This window comes from Schistocerca americana, chromosome 9 (assembly GCF_021461395.2).
Source record: "Schistocerca americana isolate TAMUIC-IGC-003095 chromosome 9, iqSchAmer2.1, whole genome shotgun sequence".
Classification (NCBI taxonomy): Eukaryota; Metazoa; Arthropoda; class Insecta; order Orthoptera; family Acrididae; genus Schistocerca; species Schistocerca americana.
The window spans coordinates 63,816,100-63,838,408 of record NC_060127.1 but is presented as its reverse complement, the minus strand read 5'-3'; the positions used below and the strand labels follow the sequence as shown (position 1 = coordinate 63,838,408).

The following is a 22,309-nucleotide window of genomic DNA, read 5'->3' as shown; positions in this document are numbered from 1 at the left end:
GTCTCCAACATACACTGAGTGTAAGGACCACAAAGATGAGATATGAGAAATTAGGGCTCATATGAGACATATACACAGTTGTTTTTGCCTCGCTCTATTTCTGAGTGGAACAGAAAAGGAAATGACTAGTAGTGTTACAGGGCACAGGGGTACCGTTGTAACATTACGAGTCAAGACAGCTGTAACGGAACTTGAATAGCGTAAAGTTATCGTTAAAAACGCACGCTGCACGATTTGTTATGATTTGGTCGGTCATAATAGTAGTAACATGCTTTCGAATACAATTAAAATATAATGGCGATACCTGTTTAGCGTTATTGGAAATAATATGAAATAAATTAATGAGTAAGGTAGCCGATCCAATAAGAAGAGGTAAAAATTGGGCATATTAAGGTGTTTTGCTTTATATCGACTAAGCCGATGATACGGCCTCTTTTTTTTCCCGTTTACTCTTAGAAGAAGAAAAAGAAAACAAGTAACGAAGTGCTAATTGTGCGTTGTGAAAAATATAGGGGCGAATTTTAAATAGCTACAGTGTATAATCAGACTAACAAACGGACATTCAGTTACGCGAAATAGCGGACAGTGAAGTGTGGTCATTAAACTGAGTACACCTACAGGGCGGTCAATTCCGGGATAAGTCTATTCGCATCTCACAAGGGATGCGGTATTGAGACCGTTTTTTATTTTTTACTATATCACGGAGAGCGGGCTTCAATTTATAAAAAGGAGAAAAGCTGTATCATTATCACTGACTGTTGGTGTTAAGCAACCAAAACTGTTCATCAAAGGGTTTCGGTGAATGAGTGGTGAATGCGAAATGAAACTGTGAACGAAGTTATGTTAAATAAAGCAGAAGAGACAAGACAGTTTGGTCGTATCTGTTATTATTCCATAAACCGTAACATTTATTCTCGTTGTACGAAGCCTTTATAGACGATCGTTATGACAATTTGCTTTGAAGGGATCTCGTTACGAGTTAAGTTTTGGGGACCTGGTCAACAGGGGATAGTTCGTAGATCTTAACTACTGCAGCTATTCTGGAATCAGGTGCTACCGTGACCGTTGTGTGTTGTCAATGGCTTAAGGTCATCATATCTCATGCTCTAAAATCGACGCGCCTTTCCTCTTGGTATAACGGTGTCTCACGGTAACCACCACAACGCCGACGGCGAAGGAAGATACGGTAGAAGTGGCGCCCAACGTGGGGCTCGATCGAGGAGGATTGCTGCATCGAGTCGAGTGTCATCCGGATTCACGAACCCTAGAGTTGGAAAATATTGTAGCAGCCAGTGAGTCTGTCCAATGAAAGAGGTATTCTTCAATAATCGCTAAAAGTGAGCGATACTACCAGGTATGATTAAAATAACTGCATAATTATAAAAAAAAGGAAGCTGAGACTTGTGATTTCAGTAGATAAATATATATAAATGGATAGTGAAAATAAGTGTATGTCTTGGTAGTGAATAATCATGTCAAAACGAACTAAAAGAATACATGATAATGTGCAGTTGAGTAGTGTAATGAGTAGAGAGAGAGAGGAAAGTGAAGAGGATAGGGATGATGCATCCCATGAGCTCAATGTGGGACAGGAGACATGTACAGATAATAATACAGTTATTGATTTAGAGCCGTTAGGAGATTAAAATACAATGATAAGTAAGGTAAGCAGCGTGGGAGAACATAAAGATCTTGAGGTTTCGGAAGTAGATCAGCAAGTTGATCCTCAAAATGGAAATATTAATCAAAAAAATGTTTGATATGCTGGTATCAATAAATACTCAAATGGGTGTAATGAATGGAAGACTTGGTTCACTAGAAAAAGATAATAAGCAATTAAAAGAGGACACTCAAAAGTTAAATGAAAAATTTGAGGCCAAATTTGGTTCATTAGAAGTTAAAATGGATTCTTTGGAAAGCAAACTGAACACCTTTGATTATAAACTGGAAAATACTAAGAAAGAATTAAAGGCAGACTGGGAGACTCAATTAAATGCGAAATTTGGAGAACTAGATGTAGAGTTTTCTAACACCTTAGAAAGGCAATATAATAATTTAATGGTAAAACTTCATGACGTAGAAAAGAAATATGAGGTAGTTTCGAAGAGTTATGATGGCCTGTCCAATAGGATGGTTAAGTGTGAAAGCAGCTGTTTCAATGCTAGCACACAGATAGAAGAGCTTTTGAAACAAATAGCCGAGTTTGAGTCTGATGCTCGTAAGGAGATTGACAAGTATTTAGTAGATCAAACTAAAAGACTTGACGAAGATCTAACTGAATGGATAGAAATAAAAGGAAATGAAATTGTAGACAAGGTTAAGACTACTATTGGATCCCAGCCAAATGAAAATATCAATGAGCACCTAAGTAGAAATGATGAATTAATTAAGCTCTTCACTAGCGAAATTCAGAAAATAAAAGAGAAAATAGTTGATGAGTTACCTAAATGGCAAAAGGAAACCAATCATAAATTGGCAGAGTTAGAACGAAAGTCATCACAAAATTTGTTGACAGAGGACGAACGTTCGGAGAATAGGTCGAAAAACAACTGAACATGTGATAATACGAAGTACAATTGTGGTGAAAATTTGCATTGGGAAGTTGATGATTTGGTTGGTAAAGATGATGATTCTTTTGGTCAGCGAGGATATTTATCTTCTTTAAAGGTGGAGAACAGCATTTTTAAAAGTAGACAATTCCCAACATTCTCCACTGAAAAGAACAACCTGCATCCGAAAATCTTTATCAATAATTTCAAAAGAATATTTCCGCGTAGCTGGTCAGAACACGACCAACTTCAATTTATAGTATCCAAAATTACCGGAGAAGCCGCATTATGGGCCGCTGAAGTAAGTGAAAGTTGCCATACTTGCGCTGAGTTTGAACAACTGTTTTTGGCTAAATACTGGCCGTCGAGTAAACAAGAGAAATTAAGAAAAGAGGTTTACCAACCTGAGTATTTTAACAGTAAAAGGAGTACTTTAAGGCAATATTTTGAAAAGTACATAAATAAGACATGTTATTGGAGTGATCCAATTTCTCACAAGGAAGTGATCAGAATTTTGAAGGGAAGGTTGCCCATAAATATACGTGAAAAGTTAATAAATGTTCCTGACCACGATGTAGAACAATTCTTGTCGGTGATTGACGTTATAGATATGATTATGGAAGACGCAAGACAAATGAGTAGTAATCAAATGTCGACTCACACTCATAGTAATACGAATAATTATAATAATAATTTAACGTATGATAATAATAATACCGAAAACCAGGTCAAACCCGCATCACAGGAGCGTGGACAATCTTCATCCTATGGTTGCAATAAAAACAATGATTATAATAAATATAGAAGAGATACTTACTGTGCTAGAGGTAAACCTCGATATGGTGACGCGAATGTGCATAGTAGTGATATTAATAAGAGTAACAGGTACCCAAGTGATGAACCCAATTGCATTCGACCTTGGGAAGATAATTCGAAGCATAATGTTCATCGGCAGGATGGAACAAATGCCTCGAGTCCTCATCCAGCACAAGGAGTTATACCAATGGGCGAAGGAGCCTCCAATGTGCGATGGAGTGAATACCATAACTCGGATCATACTGTACGGATTGTGGAAGTTCATGAACCCCCACCGATGACTCAACGAGATAGATTAAACTAATACCAGTCACCAAATGCCTTCCTAGGATGACTGGAAAGGAGAAGGAAGGCAGGCATCAATTTGAAGTGAGAGTATTAAGGTACAATAATAATGATCAGGATATAAGGAATGAGTTAATTGAAGAAAAACCTGAAGTTTCTAATAAATGCGGACAAATTTTACAGGCAATAATTCCAACAAGTATAAATAATGTTGATGTTGAAATATTAATTGATACTGGAGCAACTATTGGTGTCATGATGTTGGAATGTTTAAAACAGATAAGCCGAGGGGTAAAAATGCCCACTTTTCCTATCACAGGATGTACCGTGTCTGGCGCGTTCAGCGCAAAAATGCAAAAAGTTGTGAAACAGGTACGTGTTGACGTTACAATACAGGGGGCTCAAATAGAAAGTACATTCCTGGTTGTTCCTAAAATGACAGTACCATGTATCTGGGGTTTGGATTTTTTATGTGAGACCGGTGCAATCATTAATTTAGAGAAAGTTGAATGTATATTTAATTCCAATGGTAATGTTTTGACAACCACCCTGAGAAAGGGCCGAGTAATTCCAAATCAATTGTGTATGAATCTAATGGTAAAATATGTCAGTATTGATGATGCAAATGTGCATGATATATGCCTTATTGAATGTTCTGAAGAAATGGTGGATAAAATGTCATTGCAGGAAAAGGTGTTAGAATCAGAATATTTATCTGTTATCCAAAGGGATGAAATGTACTACTTGTTGGAAGCATATCAGTCAATTTTTAGTAAACGTCCGGGTATAATAAAAGACTTTGAATACCATATAAAGACGTATGCACATAAACCCTTTTGTCGTACTTCCTATTCTATCCCACGGACAAAGAAAGAAGTAGTCAGAAAGGAAATCAATAAAATGTTAGAATGGGGTATTATTGAGCCCTCAGATTCTGAATATTGTAACCCTCTTGTGGCGGTAATTAAACCCAATGGTGACATCAGATTGGTGTTGGATGCCAGAGAGATCAATAAGATCATTATACCTGTACAAACGCGACCGGAGAACCTAGAAGAGTTAGTACAAAAGTTTTATGGTGCCCGCTTCTTAACTTCTTTGGATATGCGTAGTTCATATTGGCAAACTAGAATATCGAAAGAATCTAGAAAATACACTGCATTCGTTTTTCTGGGCCGAAGTTACCAGTTTACTGTCATGCCATTTGGGTTGAAAATAAGCGGTGGTGTTTTCATATCGGCATTAGATACCATACTGGGCAGAGACCTTTTGAATGAAGTTACTTTATATGTGGATGATTTGCTAATTGCTTCTGAAACTTGGGAGGAACATTTGGACTTATTAAGAAGAGTTTTTGCGAAATTTTTGGAATACGAAGTTACTGTAAATTTGAGCAAATCCAAGTTTGCTCATAACCAATTGAAATTTCTTGGACATATAATCACTCCTGAAGGGATAAAACCAAATCCTAAAAAGATGGATGCGATTAACAGATGTGCTTATCCAAAGAATAGAACGGAATTAAAGTCATTTATCGGCTTAGTTTCATTTTTTCGACGATTTTTACCCAATCAGTTAGGAAGCCAAGACTGTTTGTTACGGCTGTTAAGAAAAAATGTCATGTGGGAGTGGAATTCTGAATGCACGCAAGCTTTTGATAACATCCGCAATGCTTTGACTAATGCTCCACTGTTACATCATCCGAGACTTGATCAAGATTTTTATATTGCTGCGGATGCTTCTGAAACAGGATTGGGTGCCACTCTTTTCCAGATGGACAATCCAGAAGATATCAGTACCATCAAGATAATTGGGTTTGCCAGCAGAACACTCTCTAGCTGTGAACGTGCATATTGTACTACTGAATTGGAAGTACTGGCCGTGGTCTGGTCACTTAGAAAGTTTCGCTATTTTGTATATGGAAAGAAGATCATTGTATTCTGCGACCAAAAAGCTTTATCTTTTATTTTAACAGGAAGGATGTTCCATTCACGTTTAACCCGGTGGGCCTTGCTACTGCAAGAATATGATATTACGCTCAAATACATCAGAGGGAAAGACAACATCATAGCCGATGCTCTTTCAAGACTACCAAAAAGAAAGAATGACGACGAGTGTGAAGAACGGACTATTGACTTTAAAGTCATGAATTTATCAAGGCAATATTGTGAGAGGCAGATTTCACAGCTATCTCGAAGTCTTCCACAACTGCAAGAAGATGATAAGTTGTGAAAAGCCATTAGGCATGCTGTTGAAAGCAAAACGCTAAGTCACTCTCAAGAACAGTATCAATTAAAATCTGGAATATTGTATCGGAGGAAGGATGAAGATGATGTTTGGATAGTTTCTGTTCCAAATAAATATTTAGAATCACTAGTATGGTACACTCACTTGAATTGGGGTCATTTTGGTTCCGCTAAATGTACAGCCAAAATAGCACAATACTGCTATCATCCAAATTTGGGACATATAGCTACAAATATTATTAAGAAGTGCAAAATATCTCAGAAGGCGAAACCCATAAACTATTGTCGGAAGATAGAATTACATCCTATCATCCCACAACAACGTTTAATGTTGGTGTCATGTGATGTCTGTGGGCCATGTCCCATGACACGTGGACGGTTCAAATATGTATTGGCTTTCTATGATCTCTTTTCAAAATATGTGAAATTATATCCTTTGAAAAATCTCCACGTTCGACCCATGTTACGCAAATTTATCAACAACTATATAACTGAGCTGCTTATTATACAAGCAAAGTATGGAGAGACACTATGAAAGAACAAGGAATCCAGCACATTTACATCTCAAGATTTTACCCTTGTGGAAATCCGGTTGAAAGAATCTTCCGAGAGTTGAACCGATTTTTACGGACGTACATACCCAAACAACATTATAAATGGATCGATTGGATTTATGAATTTGAGAAAGTGTATAATGACTTACCACACTTATCGACAGGTTATTCACCTAACCAAATAGTATTTGGTGAAAGTATTGTGCCAGAATGGATGAAGAATTTACCTGCGATAGAACAAAAGATTACCAAGAAAGAAGATATGGTGAAGAAGGTCTACGAAAACCTGAAGCATCAAGCACAATTGAGAAAAACCCGTTTTGATAAAAATGTGAAGAAAGTAGTCACATATGATGTAGGGGAAGAAATTTTATTGAGAAATCACCCAAAAGCATCAACCAGGAAAAGACTGAATAAGAAATGGCAATATTTATATACAGGTACATATAAAATAATGAAAATACCTCATGAAGAGAGCTACCTCCTGGCAGATTGTGATACTGATGTAATTAAAGGCTTGTTCCCTCACATAGACCTGAAGAAGTATTATCAATAATGAGCAAAATATAGATTCAAGAAACACTGAATGATACCAAGACTACACTCAGTGGGCTAAATAAGAGCACCAATGGATAAATACGTACTTATACTAACTTACAAAGAAAATTAAAGAATGTACCGATGATTTCCATGAGATACCTTCTCGGTATCAGCAACAATGACGACGCTGAAATACGATTTATCCTCTCACCGAACGGCAAGGATGGATGATTTGGAAGTGGAATTAAGAGGAAAAGAAAAGGACCAAATCCTCTCTGGTTAAACAAGTGGCCTAATAAGGGTTTTGGCCTAGGATGCCAATCGTCAAACCCGGCTGTGATCCCTGCCTTGCACAGTCGGTTGAAGAACTGAGGGCTTCATCCAAGAAAAAAAATGTGGTGTGAATATGAAGTGATTAGTGCGAAGTGTTTCTAAGACAACCTATAAACAAACGTGGAATTTAGTTAAGGGCATTTTGTCTAGGCCCATTAACTCAACTTAAATATTTTAGAATGTATGTACTGACTTGAGTGAATCTGAGAGTGAATGTATTCGCTGAAACAAATACCCTCTCCTGTCACTGTACAAAAAGCCTGTTCTGTCTGGAACCCTCTTCAAGACATTACAGTCTGGAGGGCAGTGTAACATTACGAGTCAAGACAGCTGTAACGGAACTTGAATAGCGTAAAGTTATCGTTAAAAACGCACGCCGCGCGATTTGTTACGATCTGGTCGGTCATAATAGTAGTAACATGCTTTCGAATACAATTAAAATATAACGGCGATACCTGTTTAGCGTTATTGGAAATAATATGAAATAAATTAATGAGTAAGGTAGCTGATCCTATAAGAAGAGGTAAAAATTGGGCATATTAAGGTGTTTTGCTTTATATCGACTAAGCCGATGATACGGCCTCTTTTTTTCCCCGTTTACTCTTAGAAGAAGAAAAAGAAAACAAGTAACGAAGTGCTAATTGTGCGTTGTGAAAAACATAGGGGCGAATTTTAAATAGCTACAGTGTATAATCAGACTAACAAATGGACATTCAGTTACGCGAAATAGCGGACAGTGAAGTGTGGTCATTAAACTGAACACACCTACAGGGCGGTCAATTCCGGGATAAGTCTATTCGCGTCTCACGAGGGACGCGGTATTGAGACCGTTTTTTATTTTTTACTATATCACAGAGAGCGGGCTTCAATTTATAAAAAGGAGAAAAGCTGTATCATTATCATTGACTGTTGGTGTTAAGCAACCAAAACTGTTCATCAAAGGGTTTCGGTGAATGAGTGGTGAATGCGAAATGAAACTGTGAACGAAGTTATGTTAAATAAAGCAGAAGAGACAAGACAGTTTGGTCGTATCTGTTATTATTCCATAAACCGTAACATTTATTCTCGTTGTACGAAGCCTTTATAGACGATCGTTATGACAATTTGCTTTGAAGGGATCTCGTTACGAGTTAAGTTTTGGGGACCTGGTCAACAGGGGATAGTTCGTAGATCTTAACTACTGCAGCTATTCTGGAATCAGGTGCTACCTTGACCGTTGTGTGTTGTCAATGGCTTAAGGTCATCATATCTCATGCTCTAAGATCGACGCGCCTTTCCTCTTGGTATAACGGTGTCTCACGGTAACCACGACAACACCGACGGCGAAGGAAGATACGGTAGACCGTCCACCACTTACCATACTACAGAGTATCTATGCAGATGTAGAGGTAAATGTGTTATTACTCTTAGTTTCATATACTGACTTGTCCCATGACCAGGAAGACATGCTCTTCAATTTGATCCCCTGGAACATGACATATAAAATAGAAAAGTCATCTGTGATACCTCACAGCCTGTGAAGTGTTGTGTGTCAAATTGCAACTTGTTGAACTTCCTGCTCGTCATTCAGCGACCTCTGAACCCGACAAAGTTAAACTTTACGGAGTACCCAGCTGTTACAGATAGCTGGTAGAAAACTTCCCTAAACTGACTGAAAACTTCCTTACATATTTCAGGTTTCTGACAGATTTCCAGACAGAACTGAGCCCCTAATTCAAACACAGCCTTGAAATGCCAGTGCTGGTGCACTGGCACACACAGTGCTGGTGCAGGGCAAAGAGGCAGAGGGGTGGGGGGGGGGGGGGGGTTTGGGGGGGGGGGGGGGGGGTGAGAGGCACGGTGGACCACTTTCCCAACACACTCATTTCCTTTCGTAACTGTTACCAATGATTTTTCACATAGGACCACAAAAAGGTTCTTTCCCCCAAGTGCAGTAATAAATGACAATGATTTGCAAAAGCATCATAGCTGTTACTCATGACAACCTCTGTCATGACAAGTAGTGTGGCAGCTGAGTGCCCATTGCAACTGGCAACTGGCACTGGATGTGAGGATGACGATGCACGCTGCAGTTACTGGTAACCCCATCCCCCACCCTCCCCATCCTGTGACCCCTACCACAGAAGCTTGAACTCATCACACATCTAGTGGGTGGATAATCCAGAAAAGGTTGTTCGTATTTCACAATCTTTACACTATGTGATAATTTTCTGTTTTAAGTACGTCTATTACAAAAACAAAGATTTTCTTATTGCTAATATGAGTAAAAAGTTGTTTTACGTGAATTTATTTGTTCACTTGTGTGAGTAACAACACAGTTTTTACACACTGGTGTTACTGTAAGATAACACAGTTTTCATATGAAACTTACTGCTCTGTCACAATTGTTCGTGTTCCTCAGCCTTTTTTTTCTAATTTTTTTAAATTTATTCTATTACCAGTATGTGTGCACGAATGTTAACCTATACAGAAGATAAACAGTAGCTTTATTAGTAAGCAGAAGCTTTTTCAAAGTAGTAACTTTGCTGGAAATTTACTAGGTTACATTTAGTTGGTTTATCACAAATAGTACAGTGATAGTTCATTGTTAATGGACGTACAGGTACAGTTTCTAGATGTTCCTCAACTTGTTCGACACGCTTGAAAGTTCTGCTTTATTCATTGGATCTACAGAACGCGATGAATGAATCACTCAAATTTACCGTCTTCTCTATAGCAGAGTCCCCACTGTATGCTGATGGCAACAGCTGTGGTTACTGTCAGTACAAAAGATTTGTAGTAACATCATTAAAAATGCCTCCCTTTCTTTCACTGTACTAATGAAAACAGGAAAAGCAAGCTTTATAACAAATCATTTCTGTTATTAATTGCTGGTGTGCTAATCAAATCTCAGATATTTTGTGCTGGTACTCTTAATATACTAACCAGAAGGTTACTACTCAAACTGTCCTGCTAAGTGCCGTTTTACACAGAACAGAATCAGGCATGAGTCACAGAATTCTTTGCCTTACCATTTGTTGTTCCACATTCACAATAAAACATTTTCTTTCACAGAGGGATAGCAGCCGACAGTAGTGCTCCCACCTGTGGTTGTGGTGCAGTCACACCATAAGACACTGGTAATGCACGCACACATCTACAGTTATGTGTGCACTCCACAGGCCAGCTTACTGTATATGCTGAAAGGTACTTCTGTTGCCACTATCTTTCACCCCTTCCATGTTCCGTTAACGAATGCTGCATCAGCAGACCGACTGTCTTTCAGCTTCCAAATGAGCGCCGATTTCTTTGATTTTCTTGTCGTTCTCATTTCGTGACACATATGTGGGAAGTAATAGGTTGCCACATTCTTTTTGGAAGTACACTTTTGCAATTCTGTCAGTTAACGTATCCATGAGCATCACGACTCTGTCGCACCTTCTGTCACTGGAGTTTCTCAGGCTTCTTCGTAAGGCTTTAACTCGTACTTAACAATCCCATGATGAAACACACGCCTCTTCATTAGGTTTTCTCTGTCTCTACTATTAATGCAATGTCGAAACACTCCCAGGACGCTGAGGAGCACTCAAGAACTGACATTATCTGATGAAATATTCCATTTTATTGTGCGCTCTTAAACTGTCTTAAATTGCGTCGAATGAATGTTCATTTGACTGAAAGAGACATCAAACCTTTACTTGCAGTATGTTAATGCACATATTTTGTTAGTGAACCCAAGACAATGAAACAAATCTTTGTTGATGTCCAGACAAGGAGGCTGTGAATGCTGTCAGAAATAGGATTTAACAGAAGAGAAAGATACTGTTTCTGTAGTGACTCCTCAGAATTTATAAAATAAGTGGAACAGAGCCTATTTGAGGCAGTAGTTGCTATAATGGTTGAGAGTGCTAGCTGATCACCACTTTGACTATTTCCATTGACTAATTAAATCTTAAAAAGTCGATGGTCTGCATAAAAACAGGTTCAGTAACTTATAAGTGGCTTCAGATGTAGTATTGGTGCTACTGACAACATAAAACACTATCAAAACAATGCAAAATGTAACACTGCTGCTTATCCTTCACGTGTGTAAACTGCGTACTATATAGTGATTTAAGGACACTATTTTCTAAATTTATTATTTACCTCAGGAAAGGATATATGCTTTCTTGGACAAACTACTTAAACAAATGTTCTTTTATGTTGGTTCATAAAATAATTGCACAACTAACTATAGTGGCTGTAGTGGAGGAATGGGAGTGGCTGGTGTTGCTAGTATATGCCAACATTCTATTGCTTGTGATAAACTGTGATATGCGTATTACCTTGGTGACATTGACTCTAAAAGTTTCAAACATATTCAAGAATTGAAGCCCTGAGGTGATGGTGTAGTGCAGAAATTTGAGTGTAATGGGCATATACAGAAATGAATGGGGCGAATACTTCAGCAACTGAAAGCTTTGTACAAAAAACAAAAACTAAGTGATGGTAAAGGGTTGGATGGGAAGGGGAGGTTAACTTGACAGTATAACTAACAAAATACAGAGCTATTAGCAAGCATTGATGAAATGAGGAAGGCTATTTGGGCTCTATTTTTCATACTTTTTCAACTGATGAAAGTCTCTATCATTACTTGCATCCTAATGGAGAAAACAGTTGGTGTTTATACAGCAAGTGATTGCTAAATGGTGAAGTCTACACTCACAAACATAGTCTGCCCAATGCAGTAATGGAGGTGATAAAACATATTTTTAGAATTTTAGCAGCATCTGAACTGTTGCAAAACTGTGTCTATGGAAAAACTAAAAACCCCAATGAAAGTATAAATAGTGTTGAGATGATCAAGAATCCTCAAGACTGTGTGTATTGGAATAGGAACGCTTCACTTTGATGTGTACGATGCTGTTGCTACTTTCAATTTGAATTGGAATGCAATAAATCCTGTTTGGATTACCTTTTTTAGTGCATTCCAGGTCCATGGGATGGATTATCTTTATCTTCTGCAAACTCCTCCTCCAGCTTCCCATTTGGCCTCCTCCTGTTTACTCTGGCTTATATTCCTAGGGTATTTCCAGGCCTCTCAGCAGCCTGAAGACGTTCCTCGTCCAAAGCAAGCATTGTTCGTACAATGTCGAAACCTACTGTCATTCCCATATTTCAAAATACTTTGCACCTTGCAACATTGCTGTCATTGAAAGTAGTAACAGCATCACACACAACAAAGTAAAGTGTTTCTATTCCAATAAACCTGCGATGGGATACGCAATTTTGGGTGGCTTTCCCGAAATCTACCCACTTTCCTAGACCTCTCCAGGCCTTTCCCTTCGCCCCTCTTCCTTCCCCTTCAACCCTCCTGCCTGAAGGAGGAGCCACTGGCTCACAAAGCTTGCCTAATTACAGCCATATTTTATGTGTGTTCTGCTACCACTTGGTGAGTAGATTTTTTATCTATGCAATAAAATTATTTAATGCAAACTTTGTCATTAAATTCACAAAAGTTTTATTTTTTCATACAAATTAAATGTTTTCTCAGGATCTACCAAACCAAATTGCTTCAAATTTTTAGGAAGTGTTACACAGTTTCTTCTACATAACTTAACACAACCTTTTTCCAAAAACCTGTATATTGTTGAATTTATAATCAAAACAATGTCACAAAAAAGTAGTGAATTTTCATTATAATAGAAAAAAATTTATCTCTAACAAATGAATTCAGATTTCTAAAAATCTCTGTGTTAAGATGTAGCCAATACTGCAATAAATAACCTGCAAAAATTTCAACTTCCTAGCTCAAACACTTTCTGAGAAAACGTGTAATTTATAAGCACTATAACAACAATGGAAAGATAGGGCTTTCTGGACCCCCTCACAGTGAATGATGTTTTCTGTTTCTTTCTACACACAGAAATACATTTTGTACTTAAAGTTGTAATGATACTGTTTGGCTAGAGACATTTGGTGAGAGAGCCAAGTGGAAATGGACAATAGATACCACTGGTAAAGAAACAAGCACTGATTATGTACTTCATTTATTCCTATCAGTATGTGGCACCTTTTTCTGTTGGATACCACAAAGTTTACTAATCTCCTTCTATGTACCCCTGTATTTAGTTAATATATGGTATTTAACTGAAATGTGTACGTCAAACTTATTTAGAAAAGCACACCTCATTGATTCCTGTGTACTGTGTTCGAATATTTGTGTCTCTCTGTTGGCAGCCAATAAAGAAAGGATTACTGACGAATTGTTTGAAGATAGAACGACTGGACACATTAGGTGGTCTTCTGTTACTTATTTGAATATCTCTAAGTCGAACCACCCTGAGATCAAATTGTTGATCATTTCACTTCATTTCTTGTGTGGATCTTTACAAAAGATAATATTAAGCTGATCGGTCCTTTACTGTATAGTGACATTGGCAGTTGTTTCCATGGCCTGATTGTCTTCGGCCTCACAATATTATTGGACAGCGATGTAAATGGATGCTTCATTTGCATCTGTTACCAGTAATAATTAATTTCATTTTCTCAAATTTGTTGCATACGTTTGCTGTCTATGGACGTTTCTCTTGCCCATCATGGAAGCGTACAACAATCAGTAATTTTCTGTATTGTGACATACTGACAAAACTTTGCTTAATATTATCTCCCAGAATTCTTTCATGCACTATAAATTCACAAAAGGAGAGAGAGAGAGAGAGAGAGAGAGAGAGAGAGAGAGAGAGAGAGAGAGAGGTTTCAAAATTCACTCCTTCTCACGTACCTGTTAATGGTGCCCAGGATAGCTTCATAAATTCTGACGATGACACGCAGACCATCGGGGATGGTGGGTGCCGGTTGCAGCAGCTGGGATGCCGGGAGGCTGCTGAGGAGGCCAGCCGCGATGCTCAGCCCGGCCACACCACCACCACCGCCACCACTCTCCACCTGCTCCAGGTACTGTGGGACAACGTGGGCATGCACTGTACGTCTGTAGTCTTCCACAACCCAAGTCAGAATACTATAAAACTCATCCACACTATACAACAACTGCTGCTTGGACTACGGGATGCAGCAGAACCTACCGAGCTGTCAGGCTAGGTTGGTTGGTGTGTGTGTGTGTGTGTGTGTGTGTGTGTGTGTGTGTGTGTGTGCGGGGGGGGGGGGGGGGGGGGAGAGACAGCTGCATGTGGCCTCCCTCTTTTTCACTGGTGGCCCCATTTCGGTAACAGACAGTTCGGATTGGAGCACATTGGGGCACTGCACTGTGTGTGAATTTTGAAAGCAACTGATCTGTGATCGCAAATTGGAGAGCTTTATGGGGACAGTTTGACATTCTGCGCGACACTGCCGTTCCAGATGTGAACGCGATTCGGACCCGGGTTCAGCAATTGGAGTAAACTGTTGGTACACTAAGAAGATATATGCGTGGCTAAAGCAGATACATCAGAATATCAGAAATTGTGCAGCCGGTAGGAGCAGTAGTTAGGCAATCACCAAGGCTTTCTGCTCCAAGATGTGCTGTTGCACTGGGATTTTAGACCGCAGTTTGACGTGGATTCTGCATTTTGATTCAAATTTCCATTCCTTCAAAATAATGACAATTAAAAAATTGAGCCCAGCAGACTACAGTGACTGCCAAAATCTGTGTGAGCAAATGCTTGCAGATCCCTCTGGAGCTAGCTTCCCTCAGTAGCCACAAGGCATATTTTCACCTCAATGGGACTGTGAATAAACAAAATTTTTCACTACTGGGATTAGATTAGATTAGATTAATACTTGTTCCATAGATCATGAATACGACACTTCATAATGATGTGGAACGTGTCAGGTTAATAAAAGATGTCTGTACAAGATATTACATTACACAAAATATTGCATGACACTAATGTTTAAGTTGATTATTTTTTCCCCTCCCTTAATTTATATCTAAAAATTCAGCCAATGAGTAGAAGGAGTTGTCATCTAGAAATTCTTTTAATTTATTTTTAAATGTTGGTTGGCTGAAAATAGTTCCTGAATTATTCACAAAAGACTGCTACACTCCCCTAAACTAACAGTGCAATGTGCTGTACTGCACTGTGAATTCCAGATGTTATGTTTCAATATTGCAAAATTTTCTGCAGCACAGAATGGAAGAGACTGTTGAAGAAGAGAGATTAAGGGACTTGTGGTTCCAGTAGGCTGGGACTACAGCTCAAACAGCCCAAAATTCATTTAATGTTTTGACAGACATATTTTTAGGACGTATTTTCTCTTTGAGAGGTGATATGAGGTGGCCTGCATGGTCACCAGACTTGATCATTTGTGATTTCTTTCTTTAGTGATACCTGAAGGAACAGATGTTTAAAAATTGTCCTCACATCCTACCAGAGCTAAGGGAGCAGATTATTGAAGAAGTGAACGCCATACCTCGCAATATACGTAAACAAACTGTTCAAAACCTCAGACATCATCTCCAAAAGTGTACTGCTGCTAAAGGCTGCCATTTTGAGGACTTTTATCCAAAACCCCATTTTCTTTCTTATAACTCCTCAAAACTGCTTCATATGTTCTACTGCACCCTGTCTGGTCTCGGTCGGGGTAGGTAATTCTGCGCAGTTAGGCTGGGCCACTAGGTCACGTTTACACTTGTCCAATACCAAAGATCATTATGGTTAGAGTTAAATCAAGATAGTGCTTCTTTTCTTTATATAAAATCTTCCATCATCTGAAAAGATGGCCACATGCTCCTTTAAAAGTTTTGGAAAGCAGTATTATACCAACTGAAGCACCCAATTTTTTCAACTCATATAATTATCATCTCATTAAAGATACTTGTAATCTCTTTTCACTTAGACATATAGTGACTAGCAGCTCACAAAACAAAGATGAATGCTTTTTCCCCCCAAACAGAACTATTTGTGTATGTTTCTCATGACAATAGTAGATCTGTACGAGACAAACTCAGTGATATAACTCCTATGTGGGTAGATTGCTGCCACAGCCAAATGGCCAATGTTGCTGCCTCTGTTGCAGAAGGACCCGAGTTCAATTCCAGTACCTCCAAACAGTTTTTTATGAGGTAAGGAGGCCTGGTATGGGGTCCACCCAGCCTCATGAGGCCAAATGAGGAACTGCTTGTATAAAAATGGAGCATCATCATCATCATCATCATCATCATCATCCGCACTCATCTATAGGCAATAATTTCTGGAAGGATTGGCAATATGGCGATCATGTGTCCAATTATCATACATCACTCCTCATAATGCCTTGCAGGCAACAGTCAGCAAGTCAGAACCGGTCCAAAGCCTAATCCCTGAGTGGATAGGTATGACTAAAGCACAGAATGTTATACCATCATCGCACCTGTTTGAATGGAAAGTTAACCCCACTCTCCACAACAACTTACTCGACCAGGTGGAGAGACAAAATTATGCTTCAGAACTGGACTTAATGCAGATTGACAAGGTTTTTTACTGAAGAGAATGTTATTTTGCTGGAGGTCGTTCAGTCCACTTTATAGCCCACTCAGGTACCTCACCTTGACAACAAATGTTTCTCATAAGTGTGGCATAACCATGAAATATTGTGTCAGCCACCTCTGCAACCCTAGTTTCTGTGGAGATTGGGGGATTGGTGCAAATCTCCAGCTGGCACAGCATTCAAACAGCAAAAATGCCAGTAAAAATACCCATATTCTGTGTCTATTCTGTAATTTCTTTTCTGAACAAGAAAGAGAAATGCATTACTGAATTTTCCTAGCACAGCTCTGCCAGTCTGGCGCAAAAAATAACTGTTTCAATTCCAAAACAAAGTTTATTCACAAATCTTGGTAATGTACCCAGTCATCTACAATTTTTAAAATAAAATTTTTGATATGATAATGATTATTTTACCACATATTTTTGTTTTTCATATGTACATAATTATTCACAAAATATGAACAAACATTCTTGTTTTAAGCACTTATAGAACCACAAATATTCACAAAAATTTCCCACCTGATTATTATTTTTACCGCATATTTTTGTTTTTCATACGCACATAATTATTTACAAAATATGAACAAATGTACTCCTTTTAAGCACTTATAGAACCAAAAATATTCACAAACAGTTCACTTGTGTATGATACACCATGAAGCATTTGTCCACATCAAGGGAAATTTTACATTTGGTACATTCAAATCATGATTTTACTGTTTGCCCACAATCATAATGGACTTCATATCTTCTAAAAGGAGCAGTTGTCTACATAGTCAGCATTATTTTTACTGAAAAATGTCCCTAGGTCCTGGCTTGAACCCTTTGTGGATTTTCAGCCTTGCCTGACCATCCTTAACAGATGTAGTCAGGGAAGGCCAAATTCTTCAATCGCCTCTCTGCTACACTGAGCCGGAACATAGTCAACTTCATCCTCTCAAATGCTACGTTCAACATATGCTGAAACATACTCACATTCAATGCTGCTATGTCATGGAAATATACGGTTATTATAAGTGCTTGAAGTGATTTCATAAATTCACAAAACTCAAGACTCAAATAGAAAGACACAAAAGTTTTGTAATGTTGCAGCTCCACTTCAGATTTCTGCCAAAAGAACGCAGCAGTGAGCAGTTGCACAAGACAGTGACAAACACCAAGATAGTGTATGTTGTGCTCAAAATGCATTCACATCAGTCTGCTGCAACAGTGCAATGAGACTTCAGAACAAAGTCCAACAAGGATACACCAACTGACAATTCAATTGGCGGAGTATGCACAATTTAAAGCATCAGGATGCCTCTGCAAACGAAAATCAACAAGTCGTCCGGAAGTGAGAGAAGGAATGGTTGACCACGTGCAGGCGAGTTTCGCACCTAGCACACAGATGGAAAGAGTAGGCAGAGAGCTGAACATACCACAACCTGCTCTTGGAAGATCTTAAGGAAATGATGGCAGCTGAAGCCTTCTTACTGCTTGCAGTTGCTACAAGTCCTGACCCCTGATGACGAAGTCGGATGCCTAACAACTTACGGAAGAGGATAGGTTTCACAATGTGCGAATCTGGGGGACAGAGAACCCCCTTGCTATGGTGCAGCACATTCAAGATTCACCAAAAGTTAATGTTTTCTGTGAAGTCTCACAGTTTGAAGTTTATGGTCCCTTTTTCTTCTGCAAAAAGGTTGTTACAGGTCACATGTATCTGGAAATGCTCGAAAACTGACTCATGCCATAACTGGAGATTGACAGTGTGGACTTCATCTACCAACACGATGGTGCTCCACCCCACTCCCATCACGATGTTTATAAATTCTTAAAAAGGAAACCGACAAAACTGATGGATTGATCATGGTGGGGTTGACGATCAGCAATTCGTCCGCACTCTCATGACCTATTCACATGTGACTCTTTTTTTGTGGGCTTATGTGAAAGATTCAATGTTTACGCCACCTCTACAGAAAATCCTATCGGAACTACGAGGTTGTATCACAGCGCTTTTGAACAGGCTGACAGAGACACGCTATGCTGAACATGGAAAGAACTTGATCATCAACTTGATACCTGCGAAATCAATAGGGGGGGGGGGGGGGGGCTACATATGGAGCACTTGTAGTATGTCAGAAAACGCTTTTTGAGTATTTTTATGTGTGTGTGCGAATCCCCCTGAAAACATGTCAAATAATATAGTTACGCAGATCTGTGAAACAGCTTCAATCTTTTATAATAACATTGTGGAAATAATGTCTTCTTATACCCCTTGACATGTTTCAGTAGAATATGTGTATCAACTCTATGAATTCCTTGGCTGTAATGAATCAAACAAAAAGGTCTTAGCTTTCTTTTTCCAGTTTTAAGCATCTCCTGTTACTCTGGCCTCTCACGAAGCTTTGCCGAAAGGTGTAGCAACCTGTCTTACAGCACGGCTATTACTGGCTGACGCAAATGTTAGTCCCCCCTTCCACAAGCCAGTTCAGCTGAATTGAGGTGGCATCTTTCCTTGTCACTCTTACAGCAAAAATCACATGAGTGCTCCTGTCTTATAATTCTCTGAAGCAGATGGGGGAGCTGTAACACTTATTGACATAAATACTTCCCTGCTTTCCAAACAGAGGTTCGCACATTCTGAGCACAACTTTTTGACTTGCTGGAAATTTGACAGCCTTATCACTAGCTTGTCTTTCAGCTCCAGTACATATATTCAGATTATGTAAGTATTCATTTTTTGAAGGACATACTGTGTGCGGTGAGATTATGCTAAGCTGGTCACCTGAAATATTTCGTGAACCGTCTGAAATACTGAATCCATTTTCACTTAAATGAGTTGTTAGAAAGTGCTCACTAAACAACATTAGTCTCTTTTTACAGGAATATTATTTACAGAGATATTGATACCAATTTTTTCTTTTTCAAATGGAACTATAGTACAGTGACTAAGCAAATGTCATGGGATAGACAGCTAATATCACGAAGGGGCCTCCTCTGGCCCTGCGGATTCCAGTGAGATGCCGTGGAAGTGGATCTACACGTCTCTGGTACCCTCTGAGAACAGCTCACACCAAATTGTTTGCAGATCAGCAGCCAATTCTGGTCTGTTTGTGGGTACAGGATCCATGGTACAGAGCTTGCATTCCATGAAATCCCAGACATGTTCAATGGGAACAAATCTGGGCTCCAAATTGGCCATCTCAGTCTTGGGGCTTACCCTGCATTTTCCTGGAACTATTCCTGGGTGATGTGAGAGCAATGCTACTGTACGTCCCACAGGGAGATGACTGAAATGAAATAATAAGAAACAGCAAACAAAGACAAGGGTTTATTATGACCACCAACTTCTGAGACACTAACACGCATAAGCCTTAAACACGTAGGAATAAATGTAGCGGGATGTGAAGACTATCCTACAGATAGCCCCTATGACAGAGGTTGGGCATTCACCATTGTTGACGACAGGTAGGTCTCGGGGTATTGCCGGAAAGACATGGGTCCTGCTGCTGATGGGCTGCTAAGAGCCAGTGCACGAACTGGCCCAGAGCTCCGGTGGAGTGAACTGCCAACAAGTTGGCTTGCTCCGAGCTATATAGGCAGGGAGTGGAGGAATTCATGTTGATCCAGTTCTGCACATGTGACATAGGTCCTTGGCACCGAGGACCTCTGGTGGCACTTGCCCTGCCATCTTTCGCCCTTGTTGTGATCGATGCAGTCTGGGGAGGCAACGCCTTGAACATATGCAAACCTGTGATGCTTTGGTGTCTGAGGGGTTGCCGATCCCTTTAGACAAACGGCAAGTACATGGCAGCAATGGCGGTGTGTTATCATCTAGAAACACTGCAAAACTGTCAGGGTGTTGAAAGGCCAAAAATAGATGAATATGGTCCCCAAGCAGTGCAACATGCTGCTGACTATTCAGAGTCCCTTCCAGAATAACTAGGGGAGCCATTCCACACCAGGAAAATGCATAACAGACCATACCAGACACACCTTCTTGGCAGGCAGTGCAGCTGCCCTCCGTCAACCTGCTCTTGTCAACTTCTTTGATGGAAGATATAAAGTTGTTATCCACTGTATATTCTCGGCTTTAGTTAGACCCATACATCAGATGGAGCAGCCACAAACATCTTCACTGTAAAGGCGATTAAATTTCGGGTTTTCATAATAATTAAGATTAACTTTTTGGCTCAGTTAATCACCCTTCATTTGCTGCTGTGTTACCAAAGACAATATAGTTAGTAACAGCTTTGGATGTTAGTTATTTTTCACCAATATAAAGGATGTTATGGAAATCACTTTAGTTTTTTATTAACAACATTCAATAATAATTAAATGACCATGAATGATTGCACTTTGTATAGAGGGAAAAGGAGGGTTGATCCTACAACTACTCTCAGCAATTACGGCAACTAAAATGTCCGCCATTTTTATAGTTTGTCACTCAAAGATATTATAGCAAGGACTACAATATGATAATGGAATAAGATTGATCCTCTTCACAACCTTGCAGAATACGATAGTGGGATCTACCAGGTTTCCCCATAAGGAGATACACAAGGGCACATGGAAGTCACCTGATGGTGGAACCATTAACCATGTACTGATAGATCAGAGGCATAATTTAACTTGTTGGCTGTTCGAACCTTTCATGAGCCTAATGTGGATTCAGATCATTTTCTTGCAATGGGCAAAATAAGAGCAAGGATATCAAATGCTTAGAAAGAAAGACATACTAGGAAAGAATGGTACAATATTGCAGCACTGCAATTAACAGAAACTTGTGAATCATGCTGTCAGAAAGTTTCTCAGACCCTGGAACACGAACAAGGAACAATCCGAGACAATAATGACATAGAAAAAAAATGGGTGACTATAAAAAGAGCTATAGACATTTCAGCTAAGGCAACACTATGGATGAAGAGTGTAAGAGAGTGACTGAAGAAAAGAACACAGCATACCAAAAGACATTACAGGCCAACTGCACAAGAAGCTTGCTGGAGGATTATCGAGAGGAAAGGAGGATCAAAAAGATGACACATCGCCAAATGAAAAAGGAATGGACTAACAAGGGGAGGCCGCCAATTGTGAAATTCAGATTCGATTCATACTGCGCACAATAAAAGCTCATGGTCAGAGGTGTAATGTGGCGAAGCACCAAGATGCACTTCTCAGCCGTTGTCGACAAAATCGACAGTTAAAAGAAACCATTGCAGTGAAATACTCTCTACGATTAATAATTTTCTACAGCGTCGTGGCGCAGCGGTAAGCGCTCAGTTTCGTAATCCCAAGGTCGCCGGATCGAATCTTGCGCCATGCAACCCTTTTTTTAGTATTTGTTTTTTGTAATTCAAATATATATATATATATATATATATATATATATATATATATATATAATGGAAGGAAACATTCCACGTGGGAAAAATTATATATAAAAACAAAGATGAGGTGACTTACCGAACAAAAGCGCTGGCAGGTCGATAGACACACAAACAAACACAAACACACACACAAAATTCAAGCTTTCGCAACAAACTGTTGCCTCATCAGGAAAGAGGGAAGGAGAGGGGAAG

At 39.2% G+C, this 22,309-nt stretch overlaps 1 protein-coding gene across 1 annotated transcript in view; it reads right to left on the bottom strand.

Annotated features, from left to right (window-relative positions):
* LOC124550647 (thyroid adenoma-associated protein homolog) overlaps window positions 1–22,309 on the bottom strand; it is a 239,662-nt gene that overhangs the window by 173,771 nt on the left and 43,582 nt on the right. Inside the window, exon 7 of the mRNA XM_047125370.1 lies at window positions 14,066–14,241. Within this exon, the coding sequence (XP_046981326.1) occupies window positions 14,066–14,241 (176 nt within the window). The remainder of the gene's footprint in view (window positions 1–14,065; window positions 14,242–22,309) is intronic.